The sequence below is a fragment of the Neopelma chrysocephalum genome, unplaced genomic scaffold (assembly GCF_003984885.1).
Source record: "Neopelma chrysocephalum unplaced genomic scaffold, ASM398488v2 Primary Assembly neopelma1_189, whole genome shotgun sequence".
NCBI lineage: Eukaryota > Metazoa > Chordata > Aves > Passeriformes > Pipridae > Neopelma > Neopelma chrysocephalum.
Window position 1 is genome coordinate 1,468,707 of NW_020897851.1, and position 14,293 is coordinate 1,482,999.

At 53.2% G+C, this 14,293-nt stretch overlaps 1 protein-coding gene across 1 annotated transcript in view; it reads right to left on the reverse strand.

Moving 5' to 3' along the window:
- PLXND1 (plexin D1) overlaps positions 1–14,293 on the reverse strand; it is a 69,647-nt gene that overhangs the window by 22,425 nt on the left and 32,929 nt on the right. Inside the window, 10 exon segments of the mRNA XM_027702607.1 lie at positions 529–641; positions 1,324–1,431; positions 2,474–2,588; positions 5,503–5,652; positions 6,541–6,816; positions 6,976–7,066; positions 8,898–9,065; positions 9,418–9,557; positions 12,547–12,646; positions 12,762–12,913. Coding sequence (XP_027558408.1) covers positions 529–641; positions 1,324–1,431; positions 2,474–2,588; positions 5,503–5,652; positions 6,541–6,816; positions 6,976–7,066; positions 8,898–9,065; positions 9,418–9,557; positions 12,547–12,646; positions 12,762–12,913 — 1,413 coding nt within the window.

Genomic DNA, 14,293 nt, shown 5'->3' on the forward strand with positions numbered 1-14,293 from the left:
CCCAAGGGACATCTTACTGGGAGCACCACGCACCCAACTGGGACAGGGAGGAAGGAAAGGGAGAGACAGAGATGTCCAAAGGGCTCCTGAGGACCGGCTGAGCTGCTGGGAATGCTCAGGAATTCCCTGTCTGGAATAGAAAGCTCCTCTCCCTGAATGTCAATGGCAGATTCGCCCTTCAACCACCCTTCAGCCTCCACTGAATGGAACGAGGTGACACTGGAGCCCTTGGGGAGAAGGAGAAGTCCCCAGAACTCTGCTCATGTGAGAGCTCTTCCAGAAGAGGGTGTCCAATGGCTCCCAGGACAGTGCCACCACCAGGCTATGTGCAAGCAACCCTGACCTTACTTGATGCCCCAGGAGCTGCGGCTCCACTTTTGACGGTAATTGAAGCTGAAATACATGACAAGTAAATATATAACAGTGGAATGATTTTGTGACACCGTAAAGGCCCTTTAGCAGAGCCCTGATCTGGTTGGGAAGGACCTCAGTGCTATGAGGTGCCCGTGACACTCGCTGTCTCCTTACTTTGGGGAAGAACGTCCTGGTGACAAAGTGCTTGTACTCCAGGAAGGGGATCCCTTGGCTGCGGTTTAGCTCCTTGGTCAGGTCTGTCATGTCTGTCTGCAGCTCCGCGAAACCTTGCACAAAGAGACCCGCAGATGGTGAGAGCCCAATCCTCCACCAGGCAAGGCAGGCTGGCACCAGAAACACAGCACATCTCATCTCTGCCTCGAGCTGTTCCCTTCGGGGGCTGAAGCTGGGTTTTCTCTGAGCAGCAGATTCCCACCAGGGTTTAACCATCAGCACTGTAAACCTTGTCCTGAGCACTAACAGAACACTCCTGCCCCAGGAGCCCAGTACCATGGGGCTGGGCAGGCAGTTCCCACAGGATGGGACCTCATTCGATGCAGGGGGGTCATGGACTGTGGGACGGCAGGTGCTGATGCCTGGATCACTTCTGCCATTGCTCCAGCAGGAGTGTGCTGCAGTTTCTGTTGCACCCAAGTGCACACTAAAGATTAGCATGGCCTTCAAGCAAACCTCTGACACAGCTAGGGGCCACTAACTCCAGGACAGGGAAGCTGGTGGCACTGCAGATCAGTGGCTTGCCCAAGTCAGGCAGCAGGACAGCAGCAAAGCCACACTTCCAGCCCAAGCCTCATTCCCAAGCCCTGTTGAAGCTCATAGGCAATGACAGAAATTTTCCTATAAATAACCTTATAAACTTCTACAGCACAGAAGGTGAATGACTTCAAGCCTGCTATCCCAGCATCCCCCTTCTAGCCCTGGGTCCTCCTCGGTGCCCAGACAGTGAGTTACCTTTGCGGATTTCCTCCCGGATCTGCGACTCCATCTCCTCCATCTGGAGCAGAGTTTTCTGCCAGTAGCGCTCAGCTCTGCGGCTCTTTGTGCAGAACACAAAGAGTGCTGGAAAAGAGAAAGGGAACAAGCCTTTTGGACTCAGGAGTAGCTGCAGCTGGGATCAGAGAGGTTCCCTCTGACACGGTGCAGAAAGCTAAACCCAAAGTTGGTTTCACACCTACCACCAGTCTGGTATCTACTCAGGCAGTTGTCGATTTATCTGTAAATAAGTAAAACCAGCTGGAATTTAATGATCATGCTGTAACTGTCATCTTCAATTTAGGTCTGGGCTGTCTGTATTCAGCTTAACTGTATACTAATGTGTTCCAGCTGATTAATGGATACAGAATATAGGATGTTTACCACCTGTATTACAGTGTTCATGTCCGACAGTCTTCCCATGCCTCCAGAAATATGTTTCTAATGATGGGTGGTGCATTTAATAAATAGTGTGCATTACAGCCTTTATTAAAAATAAATTAAATCTCCATTAGAAACCACTCATTTGCTGTGAACTAGCAGGTTTCTTGCTGCACAGTTGTGCTGGGCAAGCAATGAGCAGGTACCCCAGCCCAAGGACAGAAGAGAGTTGCACAGTTTCCACCTGGGGTCACACACTGGTGTGCCTTCTCCACACCTGCAGCTAAGAATGCAGGCTCTGCTCTTCCTACTCTGCCAGGCACCTGTCACTGCCTGTTCCTGATGACAGGACCTCGGGCTAGGAGTACCTCTGGGATGATCTGGGACAGTCATGCCTGTGAGTGAGCCCTGTGAGTCAGCAGGAGCCCAAGACCAGTTCCTCACATTCTTCTTTATTTTGTATTATAGTAGCTACTAAGGTTTTGGAGAAAAGGGTAAGTTTATAAATATCACAGACTCAAGTAACAGAGTTGAGCTGCAGATTCAGCCAGCAGAAGCTCCTTGCTGCAGGGAGCTGTGGAGCCATGGTGCTGGTACTGGCTGCGTGCCATACAAACAGCAGCTACCTGCTGCACCCAGACCAACTTCAGGTACTGCATAATTGCAGCACTTGGAGTCACCTTCACCACTCCACATGCAATGACAAAAACCCCGGCACAGCCCTGGAACGCATCATTCTTTCCCTTACCTACAACAGAAAGGACCAGCAGGATGCTGCAGATGACGATGGAGACAATGATTGCGGTCTCTCCTCCCCCAAGGTGCAGCATCGCAATTGTGTAGTTGAACTTTCCAACTTGGATCTGCAGAGGGAGGAGGAGGGAGGAAAGGCAGGAGTTGAGCAGCACGTTGCCAAGGGGTTGGGAGCAGGGAGGGACACAAGGCAGGGCTCAGCAGACCTTCACCCAAGGACACACTGCCCACACCGGAGCAGCCCCCTGGGCTCCATGGGGCCCAGGCTGTGCCTTTCACTGCCAGACCTGGGTACTCTGTGTGTTCAAGGAGCCCAATTCACCTCCTGAACTCCTGGGGATGCTGAGGTTGCTCCCGGCAGTGCCCATCCCAGGGCCACTGTGGGGCTGCAGTGGCAGAGCTGCAGGCCAACACCACAGCCCCACCATACCCACCCCAGAACGAGACAGCCCTTTCCTAGAGAGCCCATGGCACTGCACAGGACTGCCTGTGCTGCTCTACTAGAAAACCACTTCCACTAATCATCCACTTCCACTATGGCTCTGAACAGACTTTGGATCCCAGCTGCACTAGCCTTTCTCCTCTTAAAGCAGAACTGCTCTCACCCAGGAGAAGGAGGGTCAAGAAATTTTCAAGTCCTTGAAATACAAATAAACTAAGGGAATAAAAATAAATAATAATGACACCATAGAGGAGTAATGATCTTGTGGCCAAAGCAGTGAACAGTGTGTCAGGAGGTGCTGGCTCTGCTCCCAGCTTGTACTTCTTGTGACACCAAGCACAAACCACTTGAGCTCAGTCTTTGGATCTCCTGATCTCCAGAAGGGAAGAGGCCAGCACACATCACAGGCTGGCGAGTTACTGGGCACCATTTACAAACAGCTCTTTGGGCCCTTGGGATGAAAGGATTCCACAGCATCATCTGATAAGGAAAACTCATGACCACACAAGGCTTTCACTTCTGGAAATGTGAGTTTCACTTCTCTCAAGGAATGAGAAGTGAGAGAAACTTGAAGAAAAAACCCTGAAACAAGGTAGGTAAGAGCTGGAATAATTACATCTGTGTCACAGAGAACCTCTGGGAAAGGTGCCCCCTGGGCACCCTGGGTGTACCACCTGAAATTCCAGCAGCTCTCAGTCGCTGAGCCAAAGTCGTGCCAAAAGTGGGGCCTTCCCATCACCTCCATCCCCAGACACCACGTGGCACACAGCTCCATCCTGTGGAAAATCCAGCCCTGGCTCTGGGAGCACTGGCACAGGCACAGCTACTGCCAGCAGAAGGCTCTGGACACAGAGAGCTTTGGTTCCCACCCTGGCACATTGTCTGAGAACCACGGTGCTGGACAGGGACAGGAGCCACAGCACTGCACGAGCATCTGGGCAGGTTTGCTCAGCACTCTCACAGCCACCTGCCCAGCCTGGGGATCTCCACATCTTCCCTCCGAAATGCTGCAATAAGGCTGCTCCTCAACATCATTTCAGTCTTTTTTTCCCCATCAACTCAAAGTTTTGCATTTTTCAGAGGAGAAATCCCATGCCTGCTCTTTAATTCAGTGTTTAAACAGTTTGGTCACGAACAAAGATGGGTCTGAAGGCCTCAACAAGCTTGTGTATCTGGACAGGTCCACTCAATACTTGGTAAGACCCAGACAGGGACCCCTGCACACGCCTGCCCTGTGTCACCAAAGTCATTGAGTGTGTTATAAAGCAGCAGTCACCCATGGAACAGATGGCAGGGATGGCCTGAACCATGTCTGAAGGCTTAGCAAGGGTGCACAGGTGTGAATACAAGCAGATTATTTAGCTGCACTTTCCCTGCTGGTGCACTCTGAACAGTCTTGTGATATTTAGGGCTGGGTATCATTCTCCTGTTTCCTGGGGACCCACTAAGGCACTGTCCTGAATGATTTATGTCACACCAAGACTAGCAAACTCATAAATTCCTTTTCTTCCCCAAAGGGATTTCCCTGTTTCTCAGTTCTTTTAAAAAAAAAAGTTCCCCTGTTTAAAATTTCCATTAAAATTACTTGGGAAATTTTGCTACTTCTGCATTACCACATTTCCAGTTTGCAACAGAATTTCATATACCTCACACTGTTGCCAGTAAACTGGACAACCCTGTCAGCAAACTGGTGGTGCATCCTCATGCTTGTCTTCTGGGCTGCTCAAGTCCACAGCTCCTCAAGTCCCTTCAGCCTTCCTTTTCCTCCCTGCCCACACTACGGGCTCCCACCCATCCCTAACCCTAACCCTGCCAGCACAAGGACGGGGAGGGGGCAGCAGTGTCTCAGACCACGGAGGTGGAGGCATTTTCTCTCAGATACAAAGAGCTGTAGTCACATCCCTGGATGGTATCAGACTGCATATGACATGAGGGAAACTGAGGGCGAGCACAGCAGTTCAGTCAAGCCCTCTGGAAAACAGGGCAGCACCAAAGCCTGGTGAATTTTGCAGACACAAAGAGGAACAAAAGCCCTGAACACCAAAGTCTTTGCAGTGACAAAGCAGCAGCCCCTGGAAGCAATGTGAGTCTGTCCAGCCCTGGTACTCCCCTCACCCTCCCGGTCACATGCAGGGACCCAGCTTGGTGAGGGTCAGACTGCCACGGCCATTTGTGGCCCTTCTGCTGGTGGGAGCAGAGCAGCCAGCTGAAAGCTGTAAGGAATTCCCCAAACGTATCTCATGGGACACAGAAAATCACTGCAAGTGACAAAACCTCACATGCCTGAGACCTCACCAAGCCCTAGCAGAGCTGAGTAACCTCCCCCTGGCACAGTGCAGCACCTCAGCAGGCAGCTGTCCATGTCCATGGCTTGGAGTGCAGCAGCCCCTCACCACAGCTTGGGCAGCCTCCATCCCACTGAGCAGCTGCCCCGGGACAGCTGCCAGCACGGTGTGCTTTGTGCACCCCTCCATCTGTGCAGCCTTGCGGGGTCACCAGTGGGTGAGCTGGGGGGGCCCTTCACGCCCAGGGTGTGCAGCGGGACCCTCTGCCCTACACAGTGTGGGGGCTCTGGAACTCACCGTCACAGGCAGCTGCCTTTCTGAGGTGCTCAGTGACTCGTTGACGGAGCAGTGGATGACTTTGTCCGAAACAATCTGGATCTCACATGAGATCAGGCCGATCTTCACCTGGTACTCATTGCTCTCCAGGCCCAGGCTGTCAGGCTCTTTCTAAAGACAGAAATAGAATCAGGATGTCAGGCTGTAGAGCAGCAGCTGGAATTGCAACTGATCTTCCTGCTTTACTTTCCATATTCCCCACTGTTTTGCAGACTTGGGAAGACTCTCCCTCACCAAGGACATTTTTCCAGCACTCCACAGGAAAGCTAGAACCAGGCCATTCCCCGTTTTCCTGTTTCCCATTCCTCACTCAGCATAGGGCAATGGGATGAGCAAGCCCCTCATGGAACCTGGAAAAATCTGCTTTTGATCTGGCCTGCTGTGCACTGAAGATAAAGACGTAAGCGCCCACCTGGGAGGGGGAAGGATGTACAACAGAGGGGACAGCCAGGGGATGCGCCTGTGGAGCCTGAGAAAGGGGGAGCACATTTCTGGAGCACGTTGCAAGCAGGGAGGATATCCTGCAGTGAACAATGGCCTTTGAATTACTATTGCTCATTGTCCAGGCCACTCAACTGCTGCACCCCGACTTCCTTGTGAGCTGAGCTGAATTCAGTAGTCAAAACAGAAGAATCTGTTTCTGCAGGAATAAACACCTATTGTCAGGCTCGTCTGCAGCACCTGCCTTGTTTCAGGCCAGTGCATTGTCATTCTTTTTCACACATCCAGTATTTCATGTAGTCTCATGCTAAGACACTCTCCCAGGCAGCTCTGTCTCAGAGGGCATCCTCAGGCCAGGCTGCATCTCCTGAGACAGAGAGATGCAGGAGCAGCATGCTGAGCCTGAAGCACGTGCTCCTGCCTCTCCAGTCCCCAGCTACCCCCTTCTCTCTCCTCTCCCTGTGGACAGTCACTGCACTGGTACTTAGGGCTGTGGAGCTGCCCAGGGGGAGCAGGCAGCACCTGAGAGCAGCAGAGTTGTAACAGCCACTCTCTTACGTGTATGACCAGAGTCAAGGGCTCGCCGGGATGGTGCTTGATCCACTTCTCCTTCTTGGCTGTGGAGAACTGGGGGTCAGCATAGTACTCCAGGCTGAACTTGCTGAAGTGCAGGGCCTCCTCAGGGTACATCTCCTCGTCCAGAGCTGGGCGGTCATCTGTGTACAGGCGCCCATTGAGGTAGAAGTCGACGGGGGCAGGTTTGCTCCCCACAGTGATGTTGGAGGCAGCTGGAGAGGGGCAGGTGATGGTGGTGTCAGAGTGAACCTTACAGCACTGCAAGTGGGAGAGCATGAGAACATCAGAACCCGGCACTGCAGGCGCTCCCAGCCCACCCTGAGGTGTGGGCTGAGGCCTCAGCTTCACAGCCCACCATCCTCTGGCAGGACACACAGCCCCGCTCTGCCACCAGGCCACACCAGCCAGGACACCCACCGTGTGCTCTCTGCCGATGCCACGGACGGCCATGGACACGTTCTGCACCAGCCCAAAGCCTCTTCCTTCCAGGGTGATGATCCTGCCCCCACTTTGAGGAGAAGGGAAGAAAGAGAGGGTGACTGCAGAGGACAGTGCAGCAGCAGGGTGTGATGGCTGTCTCCCTCCTGTCCTCATCTCTTTTCCCAGAGATGTTTCCCAGCTGCTTGAGCAGAAAATGTGACCCAACAGCCAAAGTCTTCTTCCTGCTTACAGCAGGATCCACACTGCTACCATGGTATCAGGGAAGGAAGGGAGGAGGAGCAGATGCTGTGGTGGAAAGCGGGAGGGCCTCTTCCAGCAGCAGGAGACTGCCCCTATCCATGACTCTGCCCCTGTCCCTGCCACTCAGAGACCTGCAGAGAACTGTGAAGCTTGAAGAGGGGAAAGTCCCTTAGAGGCTGACAGGGATCCTGCATCTCCTATAAACTTCTGATTTAGATCAGAATGTGAAAGTTGTTGTGTTTTGTACCTGCTGGGGGGAAAATGCAACCCATGGGCCTCTCACTGTGCACAACAACACGAACGAGCAGCACTGATGTACACAAGGCAGAGCAAGGGCTGGAGAACTATCACTGCTCATCTGCACCCTGGATTTACCTTCCCCTTCCTCCATATCATATTTGACCTGGTTAGAGTATTTGCCAGGGAACAGTCAGGACTCACAAATCCTATTATGTGAAGAGCACTCCAGGCACAGTGACTTTGGCGTGAGGCCCCAAGGTTCTCTGAAGCCTGCGGGTATCACAGGTGGTTATGATCCAAGTTTCTAACTAGGAGCCTGTCACATCTGCAGACTAGCTTACAATTTCTGTTTTGGTTTAAATTTTGTTTATATGAATTATTATTTTATCAATATGGTAACAGAAATCGGTTCCAGCTAAATTGTTACACAAGTTATTGACCCCCTCATGGCCCACAGCCCAGCAGCATGGCGTAGCAGTCAGACTGCATAAGCCACCACACGGGCTGCAGAAGTCACAGTCCCTGTGCTCTGAACTTTGGGAACTGCTGTAAGTGCTAAGGAAGCAGACTAAGGTGATGAGAAATACCCCAGTGGTTTCCCTTGTGACTACAAGCAGGGACATTCTTCCCCTGTCTCTTTTTAGGCAGCACTCTCGACACTCAGCAGTTGGGAGCCTGCGAGGGGCTGAGCCTCGATGAGTCATGACTCTGCCTTTCCACTCCCATTCCCACAGCCTGCGGCCTTGGCGCTGTGCTTGGGAATGCCGAGAGGAGGCTTTGTTCCAAGGATCACAGCACCAGAGCCTGCTCGTGCTCGCCCCGGGTGTGCTGCTTCCACCAAGGTCCTGCCGGCACAGCTGCTGGCGTCCCAGATTTCCTGGTCAGCCCTGGATTTTCCAGCCTTCACAGCTGAGGAGGGTGGGATTGCACTATGATATCCAAAGGAACAGAAGCCTGAGTGCTCCACAGAGAGACGTGAAATTAAAAGCAACACACTTCAAAAATTAAATACTGTGACCTCGGAGAAGGCTGAAATCCAAAATTACAAATCTCATCTTATCCTCCTACAGTTTTACTGCCAAGACAAATCCTCAGGGTCTCATTGAGCCCCCACCTGAAACCTCCCTAAAGTACCCACTGGGTATGCACGGTACAGTTATTAAGGCTGACATTTTTCCACTCCTAAATGCAACAAAACAATCTATGGACAGTCCTGGTGTGTGAGACCTCTTCTACTCCCGTGCTGGGGTGCCCTGGAGCACCCTGAGAGCAAGCTGCAGTGCCCTCTGTACCCATCTGCAAGGTAATGTGTCCAGCCCCAGGGTTGGGAAGCCCCTTTCTCCAAGAAGGACCCTCTCCCACCTGCCTGGAACTGACCCTCCCTTTCACAGGTTGTCTTGGCTGGGGCAGGATCTCACCTGATCTGGCTCTTTTTGGGGTTGATGTCTGATATAACCGGGTTCTTCTCGTACTTGAAAGTGATGTTGAGGCTGGCACAAGACTTGTTCTCAAACTGGACACAGACTGGCACGGCTGCGGTGAGCTCTGCGGCGGGCATGGTGCAGGTGATGGTGCTGTCGGTGCGGCTGTGTGGGAAGAGGCAGGTGAGCTGTGGCACAGGCAGGGGCTGGAGCCTGGCACTGTGGGCTTGGGAACCCCTCGGCAGCCAGGCAGGTGGCAGCCACAGGCAAGAAGCAGCTTCTGCCTGTTACACTTGGCCTGCTAACGAGCAGTTCCCAGCACACATCGTCCCGGCTGCCAGAGCAGCTCCCCATACAGCCACAGGGAAGGGGCAGGCAGGGCAATGCTCTGCCAGCATGGAGTGGTGCCCCCCACCAAAACACCTGCCCTGCTTGACCACCTGGAGGCCAATACCACCCTTCCTAACGCTTCGTCTCTTGTCACCAGCCCAGCCCCAGCCCCCAGCCCTGCTCCCACCTGAGGTCAGTGCACTGCTTGGAGGAGTTGATGAGGACACGGAGCTCCGAGCCGACGTCCAGCCTGCTGCCTCTGATGGTCACTCTGGTTCCTCCAGCCTTCGGGCCATTCGGGGGGGCTATGGACTGCACCAGGGGAAGCTAAAAACAAAGGGGAAATCTGTCTCCTAGCCTAGTAAATCCCCAGCTGGATACTCCACACCGCACATGGGAATTGATTCAGAACATGTAAAAGTATCCAGCACTGTGAGGCTCAAATAGCAGCACAGCAAAGCTTTCACTGGCAGGGTTTTGGAACTAGAGGAGAGGTACAGGCACTAAGGAGTGAGACAATACAAAATCTCTGTGACTCTCTGTGGTCTCTAAGTTCTGGTTATAAATGAGACATGAGGCCAAAGAGAAGCACAGGATCCCATCACTCCCTTCAGTTTTCCAGCGGGGGGGTCCAGAGCCAGCAACAGCTCAAGGTCCAGCAACGAAAGGAAATTTCTCATTCATTCCCTCTCCCACCACCTCTGCCCTTCCAGATCCATGTCCTCCTAAATGCAAGGATAATGTTAAAGCCCCACTGGATGATGGCTTTGAGACTGGTGAAAACAGACACCTGGGTCTATATAATTGAATACCAAACCCCTGCTTAAGGAAGCTTAAAATCTGCATCTCTTGAGGCAACAGGAACTAAAGGGGAAGTTACTTTGCCTCTCACCATTTGCAGCAGAAATTAGCGTGTCTGTTATCTGTGTTTGCAGCCCCTGGAAATCTTCCTGAGATTCATGAGCTGGAGGCTTTGATAACTCACGTGGTGCTGAGCCCTTGTGTCTGCTCACAGGCACCCCAGGAGAGGCTGCTGGCAATGTCCCTGCTGCATTTGAGCAGGACAGCCAGGGCAGAACAAATAATGATCTCAAGACCCTTCCATAGGGCAGTGGTAACTCCCTCTCAGACAGCACATGCCCTGAGGCAGGAGGCCCATGGGGGCTGGTCCTGCTCACCCCTAGGCTGTCCCTCAGAGCAGACTCGTATGGGCCCACAGAGTGCAGGCTGAACCTGCTGCTAATGCCTTGCCTGGCAGTCCTCACCACACAAACCCACGTATTAACAGCTACCCTTGCCCTTGTCCTACCCTCAGATGGCTTCATTCCTCTGTAGTCATTTTCATTGTTGTTTCTGACCGTCACCCACTTCCATAGGATCCATTTTGTATTTCTCTGGGTGTCTGTAGGAGCTGTCTCCTGCCCTTGGCCCTTAAACCAACGCATTGACAAGTGCAGCTACAACAGGAGAGAGGATTATTCCTGTTCCCCAAAGCCCTCCAGCTCTTCCCCTCAGCCAGAGCCAGTGGCTGCTGCTCTCGGTGCCAGCACCAATCGCCTCCATCGCAGCTCTGGCAAATCCAGCTCACCCACAGCCTGCTAGAATGTTCTGAAGGGGCCTCTCCCTCCTCCTCAGCACAATTACAGCTGAATCCTATCTCTTCTAGACACATCTAATGGGGACTGTGAAATACGTAGCACAGAAACAATATTTGCTACGTCACAAGGGACTTTCTTTGGAAGGGCAGCTCTGAAAGTCTTTTAAACTTTTCCAGGCAAACTGTATCTGTAACCAAGCTCAGATCTCACCAAGACCAGCCCTGCATGATGTAGGCTACTCCATCTGCATGCCATCGGATATGAGAGGAGAACCAAGAAAACTAGAGTGTTGCTTGGTCTGCAAATGGTGCAGAAGCAACCTTTTTGTTGTGACACACCCCCAGGAATGCATCGTGCAGTGTCCCTCCCCACAACACACGTGCACAAGGCAGGGCACTTCCTTATCTCTGCTCCAAGCTCTGCTGAGACACACAGACTGAGAGACAGACAGACAGGCAGCTTTCTGCTGTGCCACCTGACCAGGAATGGCTCCTCTCCCGCTCCGGGGTGGACTGCCTGCTTCCCAAGCTTGCCCAGGAGCTGCCAGCACAGGGCTGCCACGGACCCAGGCTGAGGTCAGGGACTGCCTTTGTTCTGTGCTGGTGCTTCCACAGGTGTTTCCTGAAAGGCTTTTCCTCACATGCCAAGAGCTGGTGAAGGAGCCCTTTCCCACACTATGTGCCCCTCTCCCCTCTCAGGCAGACAGTATCCAGCAGGGGGGATGTGCCAGCTGAGCACACACATCCTGAGAACCCCCAGATCCCGGGGCTATCACTGGGTTGTACCCTGTGGCACCTCAATCCACTCCAGACTGCTGGATCTCCTGCTGAGACTGACCTGGCCACCTCCTTGCCAGTCTCTCCCTGTGCACTGCCAGGCCTGGCTCTGCTGGGTGCTGTGTAACCCGTAACCCTCCCTGAACTAAACACCCAACCTCTCATTGTCTACGGGGTGGGAATCACACTCCATGATCTGCCTTAAATTCTTCACAATGGCCACCAGCAATCAAAGGTTGTTTCCTGGGGCGTGGAGTCTCCTGCCAGGCCAGCAGGCTCCCAGCACTCTGCACGCCTTGGCACCCACCCACTGGGGCTGCCCGGGAGCAGCATCCAGCCAGGGACAAGGGTCGTGTAGGGAAGAGAAGAAATGCATGGATTTCTCTCAGGTTTGTAGAGATGAAAGCTGTCTTTGTGAGACGGCACAGCACAAAGCTATAAAGGGCTTTTCTTTGAACAATGACAGAGGGTTAGCTCCAGTCTAATCCCTACACATTACTTCATGCAAAAACTAACATAATCTCTGCAGCAAAAATATCAGTTCTAAATAATGTGAATTCATGGAATGTAGCTTACACCTCACAAAGGGACTTCACAAATCTCAAAAAATCTCACAGGTTGTAACAGCACTTTAGCAAAAGAGGCAGAAGAAAACTGAGCTCCTCTTATAGCAGGAGAAACGTTAATCGAGCTGGGACAGGATACACCCCTGCAGAAGCTGAGCCCGGGAGCACAGCTGTGCCACCCACACCCTGCCAAGATCCTGCCAGACCCCGCTCAGGTAACCAAGGTGAGGAGACACCTCAGTGGCTCCTTGAGGACCCCGATATGTTTAGTTGTAGATCCTGTTTCCCAGCCAGCTAGGGAAGGTGGGTGGAGCTGCAGGCCCACTCTAGAGGGTGCAGGAATCACCAAAGAAACACTCAGGAGATGGCTACTCACCACATAGGAGTATCGCTCCCTGGACCTCCCTTCCCGGCTCACATTAACTGTCACCACATCCGAAAACGCCTCCTGAGCCTCTCCGGTCTGGCACACGATCCTGTGGACGGATGAGGTGGTTGGCAGCAGTGCCCGGCAGCAGGGACGGGGACGGGCAGGCACAGGCAGGGGACACGCAGGGGACAGGGCCCTCCTCCCCAGCTCCCCCAGCTCACATCTCAGAGACGACGTATCTGTGGGGCAGGGGGGTGCAGTGCACGCTGCCCACCCGCACGGCGCCGAGGACGTCGCTGAAGCGGCGGCCCAGGTTCCTCCCTCGGATGGTCAGCAGGGTGCCCCCCTCCAGCGGCCCGCGCAGAGGCTCGATCTGCAGCACCGAGGGACAGGGCACAAAGTCAGGGGATCACAGAATCCTACAATGGTTTGGGTTGGAAGAGACATCAAAGATCATCCAGCCCCATCCTCCCTGCCATGGGCAGGCACACCTTCCCCTAGACTAGGTTTGGGGAGAACCACCATGAGCTTCTGGCCTTCATCCCTGAGCCAGTCCCTGTGCCCACACCCCACTTGAGCCCCATGAAGCAGAGAGAATGAGTCCTCACACTCCTGCTCCCCTAGCAGGCCTGCCACCACTCTCTCCTTGCTGTAGCTTGGCAAAGGAGAATCCACCACACTTATGTGCTCAGTTTGGCACCGGGGTTTGGTCAAGGATCACTCCAGCTGCAAACACATCTAGGGTGAAATACCCTTCTTTGCACACCCCTCCTTTTGAATCCATCTCCTACAGCACTGGTTTCACCTGGCAGCTGCTGTCCGCAGTGCTGTGAGGGACGGGGTGCTGGCTGTAACAACATCTCAGCACTGCAGGGGGACAGGGTGTGACACTGTGCCAGCACTGAGGGGCACCGCCGGACAGACCGACTGCACCACCTTCAGCAGGTAAAACAAACCCCTTCCAGCAAAAATGGCTCTTTTCCCTTTGCACAGGCAGCAGCACACAGAGCCAGTGCTACACTCCTGGTGGCACCAGCTGGCCAGGGCTGGTGGGGACCCACCACCAGGCTCAGTGCCCCCTTCACTGGCTGAGCTGCCCCTCTCCAGAGGGCTCTGTGAGGGCTCATCTGCTCGCATGGCTCCGGAGGGTTTGGATTTACCAGCCACTATTTGCTAAGGAAACAGCGACAGAGTCGGTGACACTCTGCAACCTGAACTGTGGTTTCCTTCCATTATTTTCTGGGGAGTGCTGATAACACTTGATGAGTGTGGGGAAGGACAGGTTCGGGGGAGCACCTCTCCCCCACAGTGATGAGAGGGAAAAGGCACCAATGGGGATCCTGCAGCCCCTCTGTGCAGTGTTACAGCACCTGGATCACCACCTGCCTCCCTAAGAGCAGAAATCTCATATCCTTGCCAATTCTGATGCTCAAATCCTTGCCAGTTCTGATGTTTTGTGTCTCCAGCTTCTCTTTTTCTAGGGACCCCACTTTAAGATCTGGTCTATGTATTTTCTTTGCTAGTTGTCAGGGATCAATTTGCTGGCTCCCACCGCACCTCTAAGCAGAGCCCCAGATCCAAAGGCCTCCAATAAACATTAATTTAACTACAATTTAAGTAAAATACATTTCAAAATGCATGATGCCCAAAGGTCCCTCTGCCACTCTTAAATCACAGCAGAACTGCAGTTTACATGTGCCTGGAGACAGGGCTCACAATCACATTTCAGCCATGCTCCATTAAATGCTTTCCT